The 27,020-nt window shown below is 37.6% G+C and overlaps 1 protein-coding gene across 2 annotated transcripts in view; it reads right to left on the bottom strand.

Annotated features, from left to right (window-relative positions):
- furina (furin (paired basic amino acid cleaving enzyme) a) overlaps nucleotides 1-26,970 on the bottom strand; it is a 94,360-nt gene extending 67,390 nt beyond the window's left edge. The window contains exons 1-2 of one of the 2 annotated variants that reach the window (XM_082157540.1): nucleotides 26,504-26,970; nucleotides 22,170-22,495 (exon numbers count right to left, since the gene is read on the bottom strand). In XM_082157540.1, coding sequence (XP_082013666.1) covers nucleotides 22,170-22,346 — 177 coding nt within the window. In that variant the 5' untranslated portion in view covers nucleotides 22,347-22,495; nucleotides 26,504-26,970. Of the gene's footprint in view, nucleotides 1-22,169; nucleotides 22,496-25,040; nucleotides 25,320-26,503 lie in introns of those variants that run through there. The other variant, XM_082157541.1, reaches the window with a different exon arrangement.
- Nucleotides 26,971-27,020: the final 50 nt, after the last annotated feature.

Genomic DNA, 27,020 nt, shown 5'->3' with positions numbered 1-27,020 from the left:
TAAATTATTCCTGCATTACTCCAGTCTTCAGTGTCACATAATCCTTCAGAAACCATTATAGGGCCAGATTTACTAACAGCATGCACAAGCGCAAAGCCTCTTTTGGCATAAAAAGATAAAAATAAACTAAATACTGAAGACACGCAGTAAAAATTTGGCGCTGAAAAAGCATGGACAGTTATTTTTGTGGCTGACCTTATTGCATAATGCATATGCATTTTTAGGAATGCCCTTTCAGACCCAAAATTTATGGGACGCAAAATTTATCACGCAACACAATTTACTAAGGTTTGCTTTCATCAATTCACTGGTATTTGTGCCATTATTTAACAAAAAACAAACAAAAGCAAGTCTTAAACCAGACACTAATTTATGCTGGAAATATCATGGAAATGATCCAGCTGAGTCTGTGTTCTTTAATTTGTGCGTCATCAGAAGATCACGCACAGAACTTTCCACTCCCATCTGCGCTTTAATGGGATTGCGGTCTCACGCTAATTTGCCCTGTTTAGTAAATCTGGCCCTTAGTATGCTGATTTGGTGCAATTTCAGATTATTATTATTAAATGTTAATTTCAGGATTCTTTGAAGAACAGAAAGTTCAAAAGAACAGCATTTATTTGAAATAGAAATCTTTTGTAACATTATAAATGTCTGTCACATTTGATCAATTTAATGTATCCTTGCTGAATAAAATGAATAAAAAAATTTTAAAAAATTATTCCAAACTTATGAACATTAAATAAATACAAAAAGAACACACATTATAAAGCAAATTACAGCAACAACTATTGATGCAGCTCTGGTTGATTATTAAATTGTCTAAAACTCAAAATTACTAATAAATGCATCTTAAGCACTAGTAGACAGTGGAAGTCTCACAAAAATCCCTCATTTCCTTCACTTTCTTTATCCTTCTCGAAATCAGTTTTCTTTGGAAATGATTGCCTGTGATTTTCAAAAATGTAACGCATCATTTGCACAATCACGTAATCAAACTATTTCCTCTACAGACAGTTAAGTGACTTTTCTCAATTCCCAATAATTTTCCAATTATGTAATTTTCCTGAGGAGGATCCCTTCTTCACACAATTACTACTGTTCATTTTGGTGTTCCCTGTGAGTTAGGCTATATAAACAGCTTTGCAAATCTGTAACAAAGATGTGGCCAAAACAATGTTAACACTAAAAACAATTGGCAACCTCCAACCACACCCAAAATAATATAAAGCAATACATCAACCTTCATTGAGTGTTTCTCATTAGGAATTCATAGCGATTTCTACAGTATCAGCAATTTATAAATATCTGTGTAGAGTAAAAAGTAAGTGCAGTCTTGAGTTGTCCCAGGTGCACGTATGATCCCATACTGTTCTGTGATTAGGCTGCGCCGCTCTGTTCAGTTCTAACACAGAACATTCCAATCCCTCCCCGGAGGCCACTTCCACTCCCAACTTCTGTAGCTGCTCGGGAAGGTCAGACGGTCACTATGGCGACAGTTCTGAGGTCGCAGGTCAACGTGGACGCAATGCTGACTGGTGATGAGAGATGACAGCACAAGAGGCCACGGGGAGCTCTTTGAAGTTCATAAAAACGAGTCACATGGACTCCATTACGATCCCTGTATGAGCGACTAATATCACATTGCGGGATCTAATAAATAAACATCAGCTCCTGGACCTGCTTTAAGCACTACCGTCAGGGTTGCATGAGATAAATGTGCTTCTGTTAAATATTAGACAGCATACTAAACAATTCACCACCCAGCAACATTAAACGATCTCTTTTGTCTGACATTGGCCTCACAACAGTTCGCAAACATCCAAGTGTTTCCTCAAACAAAACATTAAACTTAAAAAGCACTAAATAGTTTAATGAGTGAACGGTTCCCACTGCAGTGCAGCTGTTACTAGCAGCTTTTGTTAAAGCGAATTCAATGCCATGCCATAGAAGTGGTCGGCTGTGTTCTGCACACAAAAGCCTACTGGTTGCAGAATCGCCCAGACGAAACATAGCTCAGCTATTTCCACATGCCCGTAATTGCACGCCGTGTGGTTTGGTACCAGGGACCAAAGTTGTGGAGGATCCAAACGGAGTAGGCTGGACATGATCCCGACGAGTCAACAAAGATGCGTACGCGAGTGAATCTGGCTTGCTGTGCGGCTCTCCAATTATAACCTGCCCAAGTTTCCTGTCCGAGACGCTGCGGTCAAGTGTTCCCTGGCGAACTTACCCTTGAGCTATTCGCTGAGCCAAATACATTTTTTTGAATGTAAAATCAGGGCTCCAGACTAACTTTTTGCCTTGGTTGCACTGGTGCGCCTAACTTTTTTATTTAGGTGCACCAGCACAAAATTTGGGTGCACCCAAATTTTTCCTCGGCTGTATCACCTTTAACGCCACAATTTTAAGGTCACCTTTTTATTACGCTCTATACACATTCATATATATTATGTAAATGAATTTAAACAAGAAGGTGTAGGTAAAAACTTTTATTTATTTTTTGAAGCACAATTATTAACGGTATTCCTACTCTTACCGATACTGCTTATCGATACAGTACTTTAACTGTATTCTTATGGTTCTTTTTGTTTTATATATAACAAACAAAGATAAACAATAGATAAACAAAAGATAAACAATTAAACAAAGATACACTTTATATAGGCCTACACAGTGCTTTAATTTCAGGAAGGCCTATCAACATTACTGTTCAGGCATGGTCTAAAAAGAAATCTAATAAAGTAATAAAATGTAAAATAACACTGTAAAATTTATCATAAATAGATTAATGCTTATTAAAGCTGAAGTTATTCTTTCAAGAGCTGTGAGTGATTTTTCTCTTGTTGTTTGATTTACAGTAATGGCGCAATCGTCAGCATGTTTATTAGACTGCGGCCCCTTTAAGACCGGGTGCAGAATGCAGATCTAATAGGCTACTACTGATGCACAATTTTCTCCCAACTATTTCCATAACTACGTCCATTTAAGACATAAACTGTTTTAGTGAATCTCAAAGCCGGTAATTGACACGCTTTTGTGTACAATTGATCGTTTAGACGGGCACAATCTGCACATGAAACCGAAAGTATAATTTGCTTGTCTCGGCCGGTCTCGGTCTGTTTCGGAGCGCGCGCCGCCATGCGAACAGCATCTCTTGCGCAGATTTTTGTGTTTTTAATATCTCTTTCAGTTATTAAACGCGTCCCGCAATTTAGCAACAGTAGCTAGACTGCATTTACAACAATCACTGATCGTGCTGATTCTGATTCTGAGTTTTAGGGAGAAATGACCGCCTAATGCTGCGAAGGGAAGAAGTTGCGCGTAGTTAGATAGTTTTTAATGGGTTTACCTCAATATATATTTTTTTATAATCTTTGGAAGCCGAAATTTTAAATAAAATCAGACTAATATAACAGACCTTAAGTGTAACCAGGCTACGTTTGAATGTTTAATTCTGTCCTCCGTCGTCACTCATTATTAAGCAGGGCTGTCGTGCGAGCTGTGGCACCGCGTGAGAGAAGAGTGTGAGTTCCGTCAAAGGAGAACAAACGCCAACAAACGTCCGTGGAGAGGCAGCGGATGCGAGGACGTTAGGTGCACCGGTGCGACTTAGGAAAAATGTTAGTCGCACACTTACAAAATTTGGTCGCATATGCGACCAAATTGGTCGCACTCTAGAGCCCTGAAAATAATTGCCACAGGTCCCAGATGGAGCTGAGGCAGAGGTGAACATTTGAAATGGTACTCAATCATTCAATTCCCATTACCAACAAAGTTAACAAAATAAATGCATACATTTTTTGAGGGGGCCAGACAGTGAGAAAAAGGGCATCTTCATTTCAAATTCAACTCAAAAAATTAATTTTTGTTAGAGTCCCATAAACTTTAATTGTTAAAGGGAAAGTCCACCCCAAATAAAAATTATGTCATCATGTTGTTTCATTGCTGTATAAATGTAATAGGAGACATTAAACAAGTTTTCAAATCTTTTTGTTCTTGCAGTGAAAGTCAGGGTCAATCAAGGTCTGTTGACTATTGACTTTCATTATATGGAGGAAAAAAAATATCTTTAAGTGTTCCACAGAAGAAAGAAAGGTATATCAAACAGGTATAGAATTACATGAGGGTGAGTAATGGTAATTGAAATTTCATTTTTGGGTGAATTATCCATTAAAATGAGCAGGTTGAAATTTCTTAAAACTGCCAAGTGTTATGAAAATTAGATTACCCGTGATAGCTAACAATCCAGATCTGACTTATTATTCTTCTGATACTGAAGCTTTAACCTTAATTCAAGGTTACTGAAGTCTCGGAGGAACTAGGCCTAACACAGAAACACATAACCAATAGTACTGCATATGCCTGAATAGGGATGGACTTAAAAAGAGAAAGCAATGACTGATTATGAAAACACAACTACGTATTCAGACAATTAAAATGAAATGGTTTGGTTGCATTTTAGGCAGTATCATTAGAGTTGGCACACCAACAGTGCTCAACACGCTCGGAGATGATTGGGGGCGTACACATAGGACCCAGCTAAATGGGATACAACTGATGAAATGTAACGGAACACAACCCGTTATGGACCTTTTTTTCACAGATTGTGATGACGCATTTCTGCAGTTATCAACATCGCAAATCTATTTTGGAGCAAATGGAAATTCATAGAAGTTTACCCAACTATGACGACTTCCGCTTCTGAGAACCCCGGAAATCTGAAAAGGGTCCGTTAAAGGTGCAGTCTGTAAGAATGACAACTAGTGGTCGAAATAGGTACTGCAGTCCAATTCAAAATATCGGAGATCGTCGTTTCTCCCGCCACCTGTTCCTCAGTCTCGACGCTCACACGGGTTGCCAGTTTGAGCACACACACAACAGGAACGAGCGCAATGGACAATGAAAATTGGCAAATTGGCAACGTGCAGTATCACAGACCAAAACAAAACAAACATTCCAGCCTGGAAATGCACATTTTTCAAGTTACAAGTAAAATAACTGGCTGTAGAAGTGTTTTCCAGAGAAACGAGTATGTGAACTTAGCATGTTTCTTCAATATATGCAAACATATTATGGTATTTTTAAGCTTTAGTAGAGTGAAGAAGTTACATACAGCACCTTTAAAATAATTAATGTTAAGTACTAAATGATTAACTATTTTTAACTTAAAAATGAGAAGTACACTGCATGAGACAATAAAATTAATAGCAAGGTGAGCATTTGCATTTTGGTCATTTTGACTACCTCAAACACAATGTGAGCATAAGGCAAGATGATTGATTTGACAAGCAGAAAACAGGTGTACCATACGGCAACAAGGATTCATAATCCAAAATAGGAGCAATGCTGCCGTCGCTGGTGTCATCACAATGAGACTAGTGTTATCTGAGGTTTTTGCCAAGACAAGTAGATAAATGTCCTGCAGGTGGCCAGTCCCTGTTGCATGACTTCATAGTGTGCGGTTAATCGATGGTTTCTGTTGATTATTATTGCTGTAGAGAAAGATTCATACGTCTGGAGAGCGAGCCTCAGACCGAGCCTTGTCTTCGAAAAACAAACAGCGGGTAGCAATTTGTTCCAAGCACAATATCAGTGCTCTTTTCGCATTGAAATCTCCAAGAAGCAATTCAAAACTCCAAACCAAAGAGTGGCAAGCCAAGCCAAAGCTGCTGGAATAATTTTCCCCAACTTGGAGTTAGAAACAGAAGACACATAAACATGCACACATATTTATAGATAGATAGAGACAGATAGAGATTACGAGGGTAGACATTAAAAACCAACTTCCAGGAAAATGCACCCCATTCAGGACAGAATTACACTCCGCAGGTCTCCATAATGTTAGCGGCCGACCGACATTGAGTGTTATCAAATGGCCGATGTAATATCTATGTCATATATGCAATACAAATTAACAATAGCAAATAATTATATAAAATGATGGCAATAACTAAAGCTTTTGCTCACCTGGCCAACAGCCTAAAACTAGTTTTTAATTACATATATCATTAAAAACATTATATATTTTTGATTAGCCTATATATTTTTTTTTAATATATATATATATATATATATATATATATATATATATATATATATATATATATATTTATTTATTTTGTTTCCTGACAACACACAAATCTTGTTGTTGTTTAACTTTAAGTCTGTATTCTGGCTTAAAAATTTGAATTTAGTATCAGATAGCCAATTATGATCTCAAATGAAAAAGAAAATTGACCAAGATAAACAATTCTCTCTTAATTAGCTGGATCATACAATGTATTAAACTCAATATTGAGTTTAAATTGGTTGGCGAAATGAACTGCAAAAAAAAAAAGAAAAAAAAAAAGAATTAAGATGAAAGAAGAACTTATTTTTGATATCGAGCCACTTCCTGACTACATAAAATTACTGAATATCCTGTTCATTAGTTAACTTCAAAAGAACTAAATAAGTGCTTTTAGCCGGTTCGCCCCCCTCAGTGCTGAGCTCCTGAATTCTTTCAAGTATTACGCTGATCGCTAAATGCAAGAGCACTGCAGAATGTCACAATATTCAATTACTGTTAATAGGATTCATTTCTTCCATATCTACTGCAGGCATCCAAAGATAGTGAACACCCAGGAACTCCCCCCACCTCCCCCGGAGTTTTTATATATTATGGTCAGTCTCCCTCCATTAAAATAACAGATGAATGTTTTCCATGTCAGACCGCTCTCCACTACAAAACAAAATAAAACCACACACTCAAAAAAAAAAAAAAAAAAAATTTTTAAAGGCATCATTATTTTAGCAGTCCTTACTCAGTCACTCCCGAGTGAACGCAAACAAAAATTTCCCATTAATTCAAGTGCACTGGCAACAATCCAGACCACCTCATAGTGGGCAATGTAAGACAAACATGCTGCAGTCCAGTACATTCATTTCAATTTGCTTACAATACTAAATTACAACCAAAATTAAAAACGTACCGACCTTTAGCAGCTTAACCAGTGGCTCTGGTTGAAGTGGCTCTGGCTGTACATTCTCTGGTTATGGTTTCACTTTCGTGATGATGCACGTGTTTTTGAGCCTTTTAAATATTCAAGTGCAAGACGACGCAAAAGAGAACTCAATTTTGTGCTTGCTCTGAAATGTTTTGTGTGTATCTAGCACGTGAATACTGAATTAAGTTCTCTTTCATGTGTTCTTGCGCTTGAAAGGACAAATTCACACAAAATTGTGTCACCATGCCCGTCTTGGTGAGTAAAGTCGGTTATGTCTTAAGTGAAAATAAAAATCATGTCTAACAGTATCAGCATATTGGATCTGTGCATGAGGTCTTAAAATGAAAGCAGCCTATTACTATTACTAATCAATGCTAATAAAAAATAAAATAAAAATTGCCCACTGCTTTTGAATAACTTTAATAAGGATTAATATAATTCATACAGTGAAGAATATGCAGTGTTATTTTACATTTGATTACTTTACTATACCTTAATGCATGTATTTTTTTTACTTTTCTCATTTAAAACATGATCAAAACAGTAACCTATTTTAATGACAAAAGTCCAAATAAGTGACCACATGACAAATATTGTTTTGGAATTTGCCAAAAGTTGTTTGTTAGAATCAGTATCGGCCTAAAAAAATCAAATAAATTATTTTAATGAAATTTGTAAAGTATGTGTTTTAATTCAAGAACTGACCTTGCATTCTAGATACGGTACCAGTTGGCCATTAAAAAGTAATTAGGTGCACTTTTAAGGAATGTTTGTTTCTGAATTATTCTGCATTCTCAATGAGTTCATGAAGTTCAAAGTTTATCAGAAAGCTCATGACTTTTAAGAAGCATCATTACCATGTGAATATTAAAGTCATCTTAAAGAACTCTGAGATTGCTAGAAGAGCAACAGGGCATTTTGAACTTATTGATTTTGAGTTACACACACACACACACACACACACACACACACACACACACACACACACACACAAAAGAAGCAAATCTCCAAAATGCAAATACAAGCATTAAGTTTTTCTTGTAAATGAGTTCCTAATTACCCCAAACTTAAAAGTAAAGAACATTAATGCAGTCATGATTTATAGAAAGTTTGCCTACTTAGCTAACCAACATATAAAATTAGCACATGACCTTAAAACGGAAAGGAATACAAATCAGAGCACGGCTCAAAACATCCAAGCACTGTGTAATAATGAATTTTTGGGTACGCATTATGTGCGCTTGTAAATGCAAATTCTTGTTAATTGAGTTCGTTCCGCAGAGGTCACCTGTTCTTCTGGGACCTCTCTTCAAAAACAGTCTCATACAAACAGGTCTTTAAGCAATGCCCAATGTCAGTGAGCTCATTTGCAATGCAAATGCTCATTTGCTGTGATTTCAGCAAAACAAAACTGCAGTTTTGACTTCCGAAACCAAGCAGGATCGATGTATCATACAAGAACATCAAAGTTTGAGTGTAGCACAAATTAAATATCTTGGCATTAGTCCGGTTATGCACAAACACTTCGCACGCTTCAAATTTGCAAGCTTCAATTAAAATAGTTATGACATCTAATCTCCTTATAAATGTAGAGCGTCTCACGTTCCACTCTAGTCTCCCAGTGTGATTACCAGCTAGATGGCCCTAAGCAACACTAAAATGCTTTTATTGCAAAAGACTTAATTACAAAATCATAACTCCTTATAAGCCGCAAAAGTACACAAACACACACCTGGGCTTGCAGATGCTTGCACCTGAATGTCTTTATTGAGTGGAAAGAACAGGACAAATGTTAGGAAACACTGACAGTGATGCACCAAACCCAGGTTCCTTGCCGTATACAGCCTACATCCTCGAAGATAGCATCATAACTGAAATGCATCCTCACAAGTGAATCTGGACACATTGCATCTTGCCAAGCCAATATTGTGATATTCTCAGTGTTTCCCATAAACTACATAGACTGGTAACCCATCTAATCTGTCCTGCCACAGTTTCATAATGAACTGAAAATATTTTTAACACTCTCATAATATCATAAAAGATATGTATTGCTGTGTTTTGAGCCATCTGTCAATCCAAATAAAATCAAAATGGCTATATGGCAAAAAGCTGTGATTTAATTAAAGGTACAGTATGTAACTTTTGGCCCTCTAGCAGTTCAAAAAATAAAACTGCATGCATTTTTTAAAATAAAACTGCATGTGTTCACAGCGTATCATGGTGGCTGTTTACTCAAGTTTACAGTGCATTAGGGAACGTGACATGGGGAAGTTACTCTTTAATGTCATATTCGCAAAATTTCCTACATGCTTGTGAATGATTTCACTAGATTTTTAACAAAGAAGCATTTGTATACCTGTTGGTATCAGCAGTTCTCCACCTAAATAAAAGCTCAAGAGTTTAATATCTTGCAAGTGAAGAAATTTTACTACTGTAGTGTAAAGTAAAAATATATATATACTTATATTTGGGGGGAGCATGTCATCCTAGAGATGATGAGATCCACTTACCATAGTCTCATATTCAAAAAAAAAAAAAATTGACAAAGTGAAGGCCAAGTATGGTAACACATACTCGGAATTTGTCCTCTGCATTTAACGCATCCCATTTAGTGAACACACATTAGGAGCAGTGAGTAGTAAAAACACTAGGGCTGTCCCCAACTATGGATTTTCATAGTCGAATCAGAATCGTCATGTCTTGCCTATAGTCGACTAATAGTCGAATCATGTGTACCGGTATGTGTATGGGGGTGGGGCTGGGGGCAGGGCTTTAACGTTTCAAAGCCGTGATGTACAGAAAATCACACAAAGATATAGAAGAAAATGTATAAAAACATTTTTGATCAATAAAACTAAGAAATAACATAAATAACTCCAGAAAGGCCACACTGCAGATTTGCATTTCACATGCAAATCAAATTAAATCGGCTAAATTACCTGTGCGAGCAGGCCAGCCTACAGCACAACATCGATGCACCGAAAAAAAAAACAATTAATTTACTAAATTAAATTAGAACAAAATATACCTTTCTAATAAATAAAAATACAAAACGAAATAAATCAGAATCAAGTCACAGGATGAGGAGCAAATGTGTGCAAAATGCCTAAAGTGCAGGGGAACATATTCAGAACACAAGGCACAAATAGTTACCGTAGATTAGATAACCCTGACAGATTAATAAATAAAATTAAAATAAAGAAATTATTAAAATAACGATAGTAGCCAGAATGTTCAGCTTTGTCTTTTTAACTGCAGAAACAACAATAAATGCTAAACTGGAGAGGCAGTCTTTTTAGCTAAAAATGTTCACAGCATCCAAAAATAAAATTAGAACCGGCTGAAAAGTTTTGAAATCACTTGTACCTGATCGAGAGAACAAATCCTGAACGTCTTTCACTCTGTCTGTCCGTTGGAGTCTTTTCAAATTGTGCGCGCGGATAAAATACATTCTAACGTGAAACCCAGTCTATGCGTGAAAAAACATGTTAACGTTGGCCGGCAGAAGTGCGATCATGGTTTTCCTGATGCTAAATCCAGCCTTGGAGAATATCCTTTCTAATCGTGTACATCCACACTTTAGATTTTCTTATCCCAGACATTGTTAAAGATTTAAATCCTTGCCGCGAAGACGCGCTCCTCTGTCGGTCACGGATTGAAAGTGAAACTTAAATCTGTCACGGGGTGTTTGGATTTATTCACGCACGTTAAAAAATATTTATTAAAAGCTTCTTTCTTTGCACATTTTTATATAGGCCTACAGCATTATCATAATAGGCTGAATATTAACGTATTTACATAAAAGCTAGTTCTATGTGAAATCAGACATTGAGCGCCCTCATATAGCCAAAGTGGCATGATCCTCGTTTCATAACACCTCTGCGAAGATTCGACCGTGAGATCGGTAGTCGAATCAGGCTCCTCCTATCGAAGCATCGAATCTTCGACTATTCGGGGTCACCCCTAAAAAACACACACACACTGCAAACCGTGGACAGCGGGCAGCCATTTTTGTTGTGGCACCTGGGGAGCAATTGGGGGTTAGGTACCTTGCTCAAGGGCACCTCTGTCATTTTCTGTCGGTATTGAGAATTGAACCTGTGACCTTCGGGTTACCAGTCTGACTATCTAAAAAATGTTACAACAACTGCCCCATCTATAATAACTAAATACAGTACTAATACTAAGTACACACAAGTATTGGGAAAATTGGCTCTGTTAGACTAAACCTTTAAAAAAAAAAAAAAAAAAACATATTAACATAAGCATACAACATTTCTCTAGCTTCATTATTCTTGGAAAACTCTTTCCCAGATGGAATGTATTCTGAGAATGCCTTCTCTATGAAAGATACACATGATGCTGCTTATGATTTACCTAAAATGGGTCATCTTAAAAGTCAATATAAGACTGCTATCAACCTTTTGAAACAGCCTTCCTGTAGGAAGTGAATCTGTGACATTACAGGAAGTGTTCAGTTGGCTGTAAAAACATCTTAAGGGCAACTCAACTTCTCTTACCAAGATCAAGAATACATTTACCATTCTGCTCCTATAAACATATATACTCCCCAAATATACTACATTTAGGGATGGGGCCGATCCGATCCAGTATCGGTATCGGGACCGATACCAGCGTAATTCACGTATCGGATTTTCCCGATCCAACCTGCGGAGATATCCGATATCCTTGAGTCATGTCTGCGCTTTAACGTTGTCTGCTGAAATGACTCCAAAAGTGATTCCCGCCGGCTAGTCTGCTAGCTGGCTGCAAACTGCGGAATGGATTTCCTGAATGGAGGCGCGGCTCAATGAGACAGAGTTATGAGACACGCCACCGCTCAGGAAATCCATTCCGCAGTTTGCGGCCGCTGTGTGGAAATTCTTCACACTGGAAACACCGCAGAGCAAGACAGCAAAATGCAATGTTTGCAAAGCCGTAATTCAGAGCTCGTTGAAGCTCCCTCGCGTCGTACAACACAACGAATGCAATCAAACATTTAAAAAAGCACCACGTTACTGTGCGTTCACACCAAACGCGAATAGCGCGTCAAATTCGCGTCTGCCGCGTCTAGTTGGACGCTTGAATATTTTGAATCCATTCGCGCGCCCAGAGCGAAATTGACGCTCGTAAAAAGCAAAAGTTTGAAGCGAAATTGACGCGCGTCTGAGGCGAAATCCGCTTGTCTGTTTGCACATGGCTGATGTTGATCGAGCATTCATCGAGAGAGTTACAGCATCGGAGCGAGGATCACCCTTTAGATAGTGTGTGTGTGTGTAAGATGTTTACACTTGCACTTTTCTTATATTTCAAGACTCAAGTATTTGACATTTTGGGAATGTAATAAATATTGACATGACCTACAGTTGCATATTTGTTTTCAGAATGGGATTTTTCCTGTTAACAGGATTTACTGTTTTTCTGACTTCCTTTTCTGACCTTATACTTACCATACATGCATAAATATGTAGGCCTACATATCATACTTGCCTGTTGAGAGGAGTTTATTTCAGCATCATATAAAATAAACAATAATGATAATAATAATATTAAAGCAAACACAGCTCTGGTATCGGAATAGTATCGGTATCGGCCGATATCCAAATTCAGGTATCGGGATCGGATCGGAAGTGAAAAAATGTGGATCGGTGCATCCCTAACTACATTCTCTAAGCTTTTGTTATAGACAATAAATTATCATTCAAAATTCATCACTGGCCTTACACTGATGAAGCACAAGCACCTTTCAACAGTAGACAAGCCCAGCACAATGTCAAGACATTGTTTTTTTTAGTCTAGCTCAAGGACTCGTTCGTTTTAAGCAATTCCTTTCCGTTCACAGATGATTTATCTCTGTGACAGGCCAAGGGGCATGGCGTGCGCACGAGCTTGGCCTTGACAAATTGAGCCAAGGCCTTGGTGAAAAAAAGTGGGGGAAAATGCAGACAATCTAATGAAATCTCACTCTATCCGACCATGTCGAACTATGCCATGTCTTAATTAAACGGTTTGTGAAGAAACCCGAGCCGGAGTGGGAGGCAGGGTGACAATGCTTGAAAAAAAAGGACATTAAGCTCACACCTTAAACACATCTGGCTTTGGTTATGGATTCTGCTTCCATTTCTCGAGTCTATCTTTCACTCCGGACAGCTGCTGAAGCTGCAACACAGCAAAAGACATGGCTAAAAAGAACGATCAAATTCTGCTAGTGTCGCTTCAAATCTGCCATGCTGAGGGTGTTCACTCCGGTTGCAGGTTTGCAACAATGGTTTATTATAACGGGTGTAATTTCTCTGAAACTGAAGGAGATGTTTTGTGTGGAGGTGTCGAGGTGTGGTTAAAGACCAGACCAAACCCCAGACTGTTGTATCATTACCCTGCTGTTGTCTGCAACCTCAAGTTAGAGCTTGTTTTGCAAGCATGAGGCGTAGTCAGGATTCTCAGGACTATCAGTGTACAGCATTGACGTACTGGACAAATCTGAAACCTTATTTACCAGACAACCACTAAATCTGATCCTTTTCTTCTTTAGTTTCTGAGAGCAACTCTATGCCTGATTTCAAAACAAACCATTTAGCTTCAACTAATCTGCTCATTAAATGTGTTACAAGAAAATCTTTGATAAACTTTGTGATGTTTGACCAGTTAAACAGCGTTAATCTAGAGTGTTGAAAAACATTAAGACAAATCCAATCATCCATTAAATACTGAAATCACAAAAAAAAAAAAAAAAAAAACATACAAAAGACAATCAAACATTCTGAAATCACAACATTAGCCAACTTTAATTAGAGTGCACGCATACTGTCTTACATTAGCCTACATATTAAAAGTTTCTTGCTGGATCATTCAAGTCAGAATTTTTCAACTTGGTAGCACACAGGAAATATTTTAAATGGACACAACGATAGCCTATATGTTAAAAAACAAACAAATATTATGCAAATAATAGCCTAGTATTTTTAGAAAAAATAAGGAAATATACACTACCATTCAAAAGTTTGGGGTCAGTAACATTTTTAATGTTTTTTCCCCCCTCATAATATCATTTGCTCACCAAGGCTGCAATTATTTGATAAAAATTATATCACAATTTTTGAAAAACTACTAAAATTTAAAATAAGTTTTCTATTTTCAAATATGTTAAAAATTAATAGTCTTCAGTGTCACATGATCTTTCAGAAATAATTATAATATGCTGATTTGATGTCCAAGAGACATGTTATTGTTGAAAACATTATTGTTGAAAACATTTGTGTTGCTTAATATTTTTGTGGAAACCTGGATATTTGAAAGAACAGCATTCATTTAAAAAGAAATCTTCTGCAGTATTATAAATGATATATACAAGTTACTGAACCATGGGCAAACTTCCTGTTCAATAGGAAATTAGTCAACACAAAAAAGAAAAAACTGCATGGGTTTTATTTTTTTTAAATGATACAAAATACCAAAACACACTTCTAATAAATGATCAACAAAACAAAATGCCCTTCTAGTCCTTCGTTAGCTCAGGGGAACTCTATTAATTACTAGAGCAGCAGCAGACACATTGCAGATGACTTGTTGTGTGGGTCTTTAACAGTCTGGCAGGACGCTTGGGCTTATGATGTGTGCAAAGATGTCAACAGATGTAAGAAAACCTTCCAAACAGGAAAACACCACCCGAGGCGGCTCAAGAACATAAATTCACTGAGTTTTACATTACGTCATTACATTATAAAACAAACTGGCTTTTTCTACTGACTGGAAATGTAGCTGGCTTTCAAACAAACACCAACTCTTTAAGAGGTGGGATCTTTATTACAAAGAACATTTAGGCTTAGGTAGCAGTAGAAGCACTTAAAAGTAGACTGCTTTCCACACTGCTAGTTTATATGATACAACCAGCTGATATCAGGGAGGGGAATGGCACATGACAACTTGCTCAGAATCATATGATCTGAAACTGTACATTTCAATGGCAGAAGTGTTCAGTTGGGCCCGACAACCTAACTAGAGAAAAGTGTTGACTAATCATATAGGCTAAGTAGTCAAAAGAGTCCATCCCAAAATCTCTTTGATGTTCTGCTCCATCTTTCAATGCTTGTGTGCTTGTTTTATGTACCCTGGAAATCCAGAGTTCTCACGAGAGCACAAGTTGAATTTCCTCAGCGAGTTACTCTGGTGTCGAGTAATGATGCTCATTAAATATGCCCCTCGATCTGAGCTGCACCAATCACATCGGGTTATCTGATATAGGCGGGCCAGAGGCGAGCTAAACAGATGACGACAGCGCTGCGACGGCGAAGTCATTAGTAAATATTGCAAGATGGCTATGGATGAACACCAGTTGTTTGAAACGGCTTTGGCCGCTACAATGAACGAGTTAGACTTGGCTTTTTATCTAAAAGAGGAACAGAAGACGGCGCTCGAATCGATCCTTTGCAAGAAGGGCGTTTTTGCTGTTTTGCCGACCGGATACGGTAAGAGTCTAATCTACCAGTTAGCTCCGCTGGTAGCTAAGCGTATGGGGCTTGTTGTGATTGGTCATAGTGTTATCCAATTGATTACAAGCTTGGGGGAAGCGCAATTAATTGCAATTAATTACAGAAATTGTGCAATTAATTAGTTAATTTTTTTTAATCGATTCCCAGCCCTAATTTTAATTTAAAATGTAAAGTCATTTAATTAGACGATTAAATAAAATTCAACTTTATTATCATCAATGAGTTAATTAGACTAGAAATTCATTCTAATCAAAGAGTAAAAAAAGCAGAGGAAAAAGAGGTTGTTTCTACAAGCACAACAAATGAATAAAACTAGTCACATTCATGTAGATCGATACGTCAATGTCTATCGACTCAAGGAGATAAAGATCTTGCACTGTGGTCTTGAGAAAATCAACCAGAATGATGCCTTGCGGTGCCCGAAAACCTGACTAGTCAAAAGAGTATTCTCACCCTCAATTCTCACATTTCCTCTATCATAAAAGACAAGTAAATGTTCATAGCTCATTAGCTTTCATTAGAAATATCCAACTGTGGTGTGATTGTCTACAGGGAAGCGGTGGGGAGCCATAGGGGCAAGAACAGGCATAAAGACAATGAAGCCGACTCTATGGAGTGGAATAATACACTCTTATATGTCTGAAAAACAAAAGGCAAAAAGATTAAAATCAAGAGTAATCAACACCCTAGCTTTAAGGGTTCGTTCTTTCTGCTGTGCTTTGCGGAGAAGGCAAGTTGACATTTAAAAACTTATCAACAATCGCTTGCACCAACATGCTGAGTTACAAAACGGTGAATTGTGATGCAATATTTATCTTGTAAGGACACCTCTTTGAACCAATGTGATGAAAAACAATGGATTTCTGAGAAAATGGAAATCTTTTTTTTTTTTTTAAGTCTAGTTCCCCTGAATAAACCACTTCACTAAATAAACGGTTTAGATAAAATGGAGAGTAGGAAAGGAAATACCTGGACAGCTCTATTGAAGAGTGTCAGTCTGGACTATCATGGACTACGACGAGCCATTTCCTCTCAACAGCTGAAACTCTCTGGGGGACAATTATGCGCTTTTTCTTCCTCTTTCCTTCTGGTAATTTTTTGCCTTAAGCCTTCATATTATCTTTCATTGTAACATTTTTGAGGGAGTGAAAGGAATTCGAGCAAGCTAAAAAGGGTTAAATAAGATACATGAACCACAGAAGAACACTGCGACAGCTACTGAGAAGAAAAAAAAAAAACAGCGAGCTTGAAACATGTTTGCGGTTCCCATGAATGTGGCAAGTGCTGTTTTCTGACTCAAGATCCCCACAGTTCCAAAGAGAGGCATGGGAACCTATCAAAAGCTATAAATCATTGGGACGGCACGTAAAAATACTTTTGCAAAATAGTATTATGGTTGTGAGGACAAAAGACAAGCTTTGTTTTTGAAGTTCCGCAATCCTCTCTTTATGAAGCAGATATTGCTTCTAGGAAGGTAAACCAGGTAATGGGGTAAAATAACCCTTGCATCCAGATGCAATATACCCTGCATTTTGTGTTATAGGCACAGAAATAAGGTTAAAGCAAACAAGCAAGACATTACGAGAACAAAATCATCATTATATGAAAGCCTTCAAGTGACATGGAATAAAAATAGTCTGGAACAGTCAAGACAATTTCCCAACGACAACTAATTGGTCTGTACACAACGGCAGCCAATTTGAACATATTTGATGTTTAAAGGTGCTTTATGTCATTTTTTGACTGTTCTAAAGCATAAGAATACCATAATATGTTAGCAGATATTTATGAAACATGCTAAGTTCACATACTGGCTTCTCTGAAAAACAATGCTATTGTACAATTACTTTGAAACGTGCGTTCCATATCGGAATGTCTGTGTGTTTCCGCCCACTGCCAATTTTCCCAATAGTGTTTCGACACCCAGTGCATTGCAGTCATGGAAGCCAGCAAACGAACTGGGTCAGAGCTTTGACCACTATCAAAGCACACCAATAACATGCTACATTCAGTATTTCTCATTTGATTATTAATTCAAACTGAACCAAGTTCAATTCAATTCAATTCTATCCTTTATCTGATGATTACTCATCAAGAAACAACTGATCAAACTCAAAAGTTCTCTTGTTGTTAGCTTATGTGCTTGACTAAAAAGCTGTAAATAAAACATTAGAAATATCAGCTGTCCTCGTCTAGAAAAACAACACGGCCTTTGTAACAGGAACTGCTAAATGAGTCTCTTAGTAATGGTAAAAAGCACAACATGGAGAAGAAAGCAAACAGCAGGACTGTATGAATCAGTGAAATTTGGCTTTGAACATTCATTTATAAGCTAGCAGGATGTAGGTTAGTAGGCAAGGCACTAAATGCAACTGCAAGACTCTCATAAACTCACAAACCAGAACACTTCTCTCATTTCTGACTATCAATTCATTTCGTACATGCTTCTGACATCATCTTTAATCAGATATCATCTTAAGGGCATTACCAATATTTTTAAACTGAATTACTAAAGTTAAAAAAGTAACTTGTTTACATTTTGTGCCAGTCAACTACAGAGGCACATTATCATGATATTGAGCAAGTCCCTATAATTCAACTTCTGCCTTGAAGCAAATCTACTGCTGTGTAGTCCTGGCACAATTGCGTGCCATAAAACTTCAGCTGGAGCCCAGGATCTTGCTTTCCCTCCACATCAGCGCAAACACCTGCAAGGATCCGTCTGGTTTCCCAGCTGTGAAATCCTTCAAACAGATTCATTTCTGGTAATCCAAGCCCTTGTTTTCCATCAACATAATAATAAAATAAATGGAACAAGGAATTTCTCACAGACAATTCAAAGTGATTTTGGGTGGGATTCATAATTGGTCTTTATGGGAAAGTTGCCATTTACAACATACTATATTAAAAGTAAAAAATAAAAGAAATAAAAAAACACTATTCCACCATGATTTGGCCCTAGAGCATTTGTGAATTATGATCATGAGGGAATGAAAGCAAAGATAACTAAAATGGAACAGATGTCTCAGACAATCCTAAAGACTTCACCGTGAAACCATCGAGTCACAACGCCGGCTGCCTAAACTCCAAACACGGGGGGAGGTAACAAAATGTATCCTGACCAAGCAACCAGGAAAATAATGAGATGATGTATCTGGATGGTGTCCAGAACCTAAAGGGATCCACCTCTAACCCACTTTTTCTTTGCAGACTTTGCCGTGCTCACAGCTTCTCTTCATATATCTAATAATGGCACCCCTCAATAACATAGCCAAGTCATCTCATTTATTATTTCACTCTTTTCCCTCAGTCACATCGCCTCACTTAAAGTCCCCCTGTGTTGAAAATCAAGCTTTTAATATTTGTTTATATGTCCATGTGGTGTTTTTAATATGGTTTAAGACGAACCATGTGCCAATTCATAAGTCAACACCATTGCTGAGTGAACCAAAGACAGTCTCAAAAACACGGTTTGAAATCGCTGGCGTTTCTGACGTCACAAACTACCTTGTAACCAATCACGACAGCTTGTGGATCTCTGAGCTGGTGTGAGTGAGTGGAAGTGGGGCTAATTTGCATATTCTTGGAACCACATATACTAAATGAGTCAAGAGTAGAGTTGCATTCAAGCTATTTTAAGACATGAAGAATTTTTTAATTTTTTTATTAACCCCCCCGGAGCAGTGTGGAGCACTTTTATGATGGATGGATGCACTTTTTTGGACTTCAAAATCAGGACTGCCATTTACTACCATTATAAAGCTTGGAATGATATTGCAATGATATTTTTTAATACAACTCCGATTGTGTTCGTCTGAAAGAAGAAAGTCATATACACCTAGGATGGCTTGAGGGTGAGTAAAACATGGGGTAATTTTCCTTTTTGGGTGAACTATCCATTTAAATATTTAACTGGAAACAAATTGAGGAAATTCAAAAGTATTTTTCTAAGTCAAATGTACACTCGAGAGCACATCAACGGCTTATTTATGCCACTCATTACATCAACAAAGAAAAACAGAGAGGAAAAAATTACACAAAAGCATCTTCAAATGCACAAGAAAAAGAGCAGGTACTGTTTGGATAAATCAGAAGCTTTTCTCTGTCTGTAGAAGAAATCCTCCACTTGGAACACAAATGAGACATGTTAAAAACGTTAAGCCCACGGCACTAGTGTAACCAAACAATACGCTTTTCAAACTCTGCCAACAGTGCTGTCAGCATGTCTCATCACACAATGTGGGTCTGGGGCTCGGCCAGGTGTGATTTCTGTTCTGCGGAGCTGCAGCGGTCTCACAGTGAGAAAAACCATGCTACAATCTTATTATAAAAGATCACAGGTGATTTACAGTGATCCATAACAGCTCGACAGTCCAACATAAACATTCTCCGTTTCAAACTCAAAAGCATCCTGTGGATTCAAGTTTTTTCCCCTTCAAGTTTGTTCCCCATCTTACGATCATAACCAACAGTTTCAAAGAAAGCTCCGGCAATAAATTGCTAAATGTGATGATAATTAAAATCAAAATTACATGTTTAGTTCTTTAACATGAATCAAAGGGTTCTGGTAAAAGTCCAAAAAAATCATGAAGACCATCAGAAACAGATTTCAAAATAAAACTTCCATGCACAAGTCTATATGACTTTCTCTGTGGCTCGATATAAGTCTATGGGATTGTTAACCCATTTATGGACACACTAAGCTTTTAAATAGTAGGCTATAGTAATAATAATGGCAATTAATAGTAATGCCTGCCTTGGCTGGTCCTACAAAACCAACTGCAGTTCTACCAATGATAAAAGCAGAAATATGTCTGTAGTAATGCACTTCGGTCAGCTGCGAAACCATCACTCAGGCTGCGTTTACACTGGCACGTTCTGAGCCACTTCCAAATGTGGTTTTAAATCAGATACATATCGGATATCTGAACATCTGACCTGCGACTGAACACGTACACCCGGTTCCCCTTGGAATTCCCAGACACCACAAGAGGCGAGGGCGACGCATTTGCCACAAAGATAACTTTTTAATGCCACATTATGAAGCAGACGAGCCTGTATGCGCTCGCACTAAAACTCACAGCTTTTTTTTTTTGGGAGGTGGAAACTTTATATATGGTTGCGAAATTGCACGCACACAGAACCATTCAGGAGCATAGAAACTGGTTTTCTACCTCTGCCTCGTGAATTTTATAAATAAAACAGCTTCACCACTGAAAGATATTCTCATTATATTTCTCAGCAACAGGGAGAAAATTTCGATCTAAACGAACCATAGATAAAACAAACGAAAAATACCAATATTTTCCGGACTATATCCGTTCAGTCAGATTTTGCACTGCAGACATCCATGACAGCTTTTAACTAGTCCATGCTGGCAAATAATCATGGCCACTCAACTTAAATTATATACATCATTTTAGTAAGGACATTCAAAACCTGAAAGTCAGCCATGTCGCATAGTAAAGCGATCACCAACAGAATCATTTTGGGTGGGGATTAATGTAAATAGAAATCGGATACCAGTCATGTCTAAAAGTGAAGGTAAACAGGCGGGACTACAACATTTTTTATATATATGGTCAAAAGATCAGATTTGTGCATTAAGACTTGCAGTGTAAACGCAGCCTCAGTGACAAGTCATCATGAATAAACCTGAGCATAGAAGCTGCATTTTTAAAGCTGCACACACACGCTGCCTCGCAACACTAAAAATGGCAGCGTTATTAGTTCATCTCTCAAGAGATACAGGACTGAATGCCAGCGTGGACCCTGAGGCATTCATTTTCAGCAATTACTAACCGCAGCATATTCAGTGCTCCCGACAATGCGTGCAAGGATCCATTCATCACCTGGCTTTACAGTACCATCTGGACACAGGGCTGTTTGCGTTTTAAAGTGAACCCATTACTAGAGGGTGGGCTGTAATATACATCTAAATTAATCATCTAACCTAATGAATTGACTCTCGACTGCTATAATGTGCTTTCAATTACTTATGGTAAATGAAAAATCGGATCAGTTTTGTTCAAGAGCAGGAAGTTGCAAAACTGTCTAATCGGAACAAAACCTATAGGTTTTGCATGTTAAATTTTTTTTATCGTGGTCAGGAAGTGAGGTAGCAGCTCATTCCACACGAGTCTACAGTCAAGTCAAGGGCATGTTACAAGCTGAGAATATCAAATGACAACCGGAGAAAGAGGAAGATGTTTTATGCATTCCTTCAGAGAGAGTCAGAGCATTCAGACGTAACATGCAGGAAATATTCAAAATTCATGAGTTCTACAGAATGAGAGGAAGAAAAAGGACAAATCTGCATCTACTAATTAGAATCTCATGGTGCAGCGGCAGCATGCTTTAAAAGTTATTTTCAAAGTCACGTGGACAGTCAATGTTCTGTGGGGGGTGTCGACACAAGACATGTAAAGTGCTGCCTTGGCTGAATGGCTGAGAGCGGAAATATATGCTAATACGGGACAGTCCGTCAGTGGTTGTGGACGGACCATGAGCAATATGACATCATATTGCTCAGAAAAACCAAACGGCTTGATCGTTAAAAATAAAAGCAGTTCAATAGGCCTTAACACCTTTCATTTTAAAAAGTAACATGGATGCACATAGATGAGCAAGCCACCCAACCCAAGCGAGCCAAACATACAATAATTGCTTGTCTGAACATAACACTCACATTCCCGTGGTTTACAAAGCCATGCTTGCTAGCAATCCGGTTAGCTTCCTGCTCTCCCCCTGTGATGTGGACGGCCCATGCGTTGGTGTAAACCTTCTCTCCAATGGATGGCTGTGGCCCAGAGGTCACGAGAATCAGTAGTGTACAGAGCGTCAATGAGGCAAGCCTGAGATCCATTAGACACAATGGAGGGAACCAAGGCAGGAGTTCCTAATGTCACCAAGTCCGTCAGCACAGCGGCCCACTGCTATATCTGTGCTGCCCCGGGCACATGCAGAGACGGAGCCGAGGAAAGAGAGATGGACTCGGAGCGCTTCAGGAATCACCTGGGGAGAGAAAAAGATGGAAGATTGCAGAATGAGTCATTTGAGTTGCAGGTGCAAGAGAATAATTGAGGATATGAATCACAGATGAGCTTTAATACTGTGGAACTGACTAACCAGGCTAGATTAAAAATTAACAGCACACCCAAACAAAATGTTTCCGGTGTCAGCTAAATGCAGGGGTTTGATTCCAATCAGTTAAAGGACCTTAGTCATATATTTTATTAAATACAAATGTAAAAAAGGCTGTGAGGGAGTGAAGTATATGTTTTTTCTATGTCTACCTGGGATCGTAGACAAAATATTAAATTCACATTTATTCACAATACATATTGTTTCAAAGCAGCTTTCCAGAAAACGCAGGAAAATCTACATTACAATTTAGAGTGATCGGTTATCAGAGGTGACTGTGTCCAAGTTTAGATATAAAATATCTAAATACGTCTTTCCAAAAACCTTTCCAGAGTACAAAAAAAGTCTGACAGTGAAAATTAAAGGGTGTTCACACTGACAGAGTGTGGCGAGCAGGACAAAAATCATTTTGTATTTGTTTATTTTATTATTAAAGTCTTCAAATGTTTGCCGGTTCCCGCCTCCTTCCCATGACAACGAACTGTGTTACACAGAGATTTGCAGGGATCACTGTAATTGTTTTCAAAGAGAGTTGACAATTTGAGGTGACTTGAGCAACAGCAAATTTACGCAACTGTACAGCATCATGTCACATGATCTGCCGCCTGATACAGCTGGATTGTAGTCGAGTGTATAAATGCCTGCGACTAAGCAACAGTAAATATATTTCTGCAACCTCCAGGGATTTAATCGCTATCCAACTCCCCTTTAGATTCAACAAGACATTAATACTGTACAACCATCGACTGAAAACCATGCAGAGTCAAATAATACCTTGATTGCCCAAAAGAAGCCAGCAAAGTCTTTTCAAACAAATGGAAGCTTTCTGACTTCCATAAATAATGTGCCAAGTCATCATCTTTGCTGGTAAGCCACCAGTTATCCAAAGATGGGAGGGAGCACAGTTGACTTATTCTTCCACAGAAATATTCATCAACGTCCACCGACTGTTGTCTCACTTCAAAACCATCATCCTGCTTCTCCTCTCTTATGACTAAGCAAACTCTGATGCAAGATTCTTGTTGACTTGAGGCTCAACTTGCCAGAAACTTGCCGTTTCATTAGGGAATAAATCAGCGTACTCAGTTCACCCTGCATTTTGTCCATTCATTTGTCTAAAAGCAGAGAAAAGGGTTTTTTTCGGAAACCATTTTCAGTGACTGGTGGGATATAAGTTTGGCTTGCAATTTATTTGATCTTATCAGAACCCAAAAATGTTTAAAAAAAATTAAGAATAAAAACCCTTGCTTGTTCTAAACAAGTCTGGTTCGCTTCAGCCGAACTATATGATGATTAAATGTAGGTGGAGCGATTCTGTCCACACCCTTAATGGCCTATTTTACAAATCACATAAACACTTGTTACACAGTCACATTAGACAATGTCTTCTTTTTGCGTTAAACGAGGGGCAATTTAAATTTTGTCCCAAGATCTGATAAGGCAACTCACATTTTCATTCTGTTTGACATCAAGGCAAAAAAAACAAAACAAAAAACAACTGCTGGTATTTCCTTATAGGACAGATATTTTACTCTATTATTCTACCTAACAAATGTGGAGCACATTTCCGTGTTGGCTCAAATGTCATGTCCCCATTTACCTGCTTTTTGATAGACTCTCAATGTCATTCCCACCATAACAATGTCAAAAGAATGCAGTCGGCTGGGTTACACTAGTAGACTTCATCGAAATCCAGAGTCAGACGCACTACCTGTTCTACCACAAATTTGCTCATTACCATCAGGAAATAAATTACACTGGTAAATTCTGAAACACACAGGATTTCCTACAAACACTTTTGCAATTTAAAAATCTAAATGCTGTATAAAACCTTTATACTTGTTTTAACTAGCCTTAATGTTTTCATTAAAAAGATGCTTATATTAGTAAATCAATCTGCATTTTGCTGCTTCTTTTTTCATATTTGAAAGCACAACACAAAAAAAACAATCCAAATGACAGAATTCAGGCTATACGTAAAGCCTGTAATTGTATTACGAGTTTAGTAAGACTAATTGAGCATTACAGTAAAGTAAACAACAGATTTTTTGATCACCAAACACTGTTTATGAGAGCACAAAAATATTGCTACAAAATGTTTGACAACTGAGTCAAATAATTTACCTCGTAAGATCAATTTACTACACATGCATAAACAAATTTAGTCTTCATATTCTAAGACCAGTATTTCACATAAAACAATGCTTCAACAACCCCAAACCTTTTGCCAAAACCTTTAGTTATTGGAAAAAAAGTGGAAAAAAATTATGAAAAAAAATATTCACACGAAAATCTGTTTACAAGCAAGTTCTTAACATGGACGGTAAATTACTATCACTAAGCAATAGACTACAGGTCACATTTCCCTACACAATGTTTTTATCAGGTGAAGAGAAGAAAATAAAACAATACTCACTTGAGCACTGAACGTGTGTCTAACCCAGATTAAGTAGGTTAAGCAAGAAGTGCGTAACTTTCCTGACAGCAATTTAAAGCTGTGCCAGCCCTGATCTCAAAGTACACCCACTCATGACATCACAACATGGTTAACACTTAACAGGGAGAGGAAACCGGCAGTGAGACGACTGACAGTAAGTGCGGAACACTTGGGAAAGAAAAACTCAAGACAGGATGCAACTTGTGGAACTTTTAGAAGCCCAATTAGCCCATTTTGTCTGAAAATTAAAGGGAATCTAAATGTTATCAGACAGCTGTACATATGCAATCCATTCTTCATTTCAAAACACAAGTGAATGCTTTTTCCAAAGAAGAGGCAAACTTTTGTTTCCTGGCAAGCATGACACTGGGATTGGTAATGGATGAAACATTAGTCTCATGAGGAAAAATAATGAAAGTATGATAAAAAAAAAATCTTTTTCGGCCAATAGAATAAAATAAAAACAGAAACAGGACAACTCTAACTTTAACATCGGGATCACAGCACTTTACTTTGATACAAATAATTTAAATTATATTTAAAAAGTTGAACGCTCCACCTTACAACAACAGCACATATTTATAAATGACTGTGTGACCATTTCCAAATGGTACATAGTCACTTAAAAAAAAAAGAGTGAAACTGAATTAGACAGCAAAAGATCAAACCAGTTGGTATCTGCAAACAAATTATGCTTTTCTCAGAACTAATTTTCTGAGAATTTTTTGTCATTTAACTTTTATTCAGGGTGATTTTAGGGATCAAAATCAAATCTTAGTTAATTCGTTTCATTCTTGTTTTATTTGTCAAAAATAAGTCATGTTATTGTCAACAATAACTGAAGACAGCTATAAATTAATAATATGAATAGCAGTAAATAAGTAAAAATGACAGCAAAATATAAAGTTGTAATGCAAGTAGACAACATAGCACAAAAGCAGCATGAACAAATTTTAGGAGTGCAAACACTAGTGAGGTTGACATGTTAACTTAACTTTTCCAAATATATATATTTTTGTCCTCATTTAAAATCTAAATAAACTATAAATTAAATTGAGAAAAGTGTTGAATGTAAAATGTGTTTGTGTTGTTTAAAAAAATTCAAATTAAACCAATTAGTATCCATATCGCAATGAAATTACGTTTTATTAAGTGTCCAGATACTTATAGGTGGAACTGTATGTTTCATTTATAAAGACATTATCATTTATTTATAAATGTAACGTAGCAGCTGTGCAACGGTGTCTTTTTAAAAAATAAGTCCATTCAATAAAACATGATATTGTTTTCAGACGAAGGTAAGCATTCAAAGAAGCAGTTATAAAACAATCGTATGTGGTTCACATAAGTTTGTAGACTAAGTTACTTACTCTAGTGCGGAACAAGTCACAAGACTAGACACCTTCTTGGTTTACTTCATAACTACTGAATGAATATCTTACCTCAACAGCATCAGCGTCTAATCTTCCGTTTCCTTGGACACGACGTAAATCCACTAACGCTAAACCTGTCCACGGACACGACGAAAAGTCCTCCGTGTTTGCCTGACGACAAATACAGTCCCAAAAACAAAGCTAAACTCAAGAGACCGACGAAGTAGTGTTGTCAAGAGGACAGAATGAAATGTCCTGACGTACTGGACTGTCCTAAAGTCCACGCGCACTCATCTACTGTACAATAGGGAAACTTTGCGATAGGTTTGCTCGCTCGGTCGCACGTAACGCGACGCTAAGGCATCACTGAGACCCGGTTCGTCTGTGCCACCTTCGGGCCGATACGCCAACATAGTTACGTACGCATGCTAGAACGTTTCAAAACGGCGGAATCAAGTAAACAAACAAGATATAAAAAAAAATACACATCTATCCAGGGGACTGGACTGGAGAGATGTCTACGTACTGCTTCTCAGGAAATACGTCACACATATACGCAATAAGAAGCGACGTCAGGTCGCGTCCA

The sequence above is a fragment of the Leuciscus leuciscus genome (genome assembly GCF_965113295.1).
Source record: "Leuciscus leuciscus genome assembly, chromosome: 2".
NCBI classification, from domain to species: Eukaryota; Metazoa; Chordata; class Actinopteri; order Cypriniformes; family Leuciscidae; genus Leuciscus; species Leuciscus leuciscus.
The sequence above is the reverse complement of the archived record's forward strand: the minus strand, read 5'-3'. Positions and strand labels throughout refer to the sequence as shown.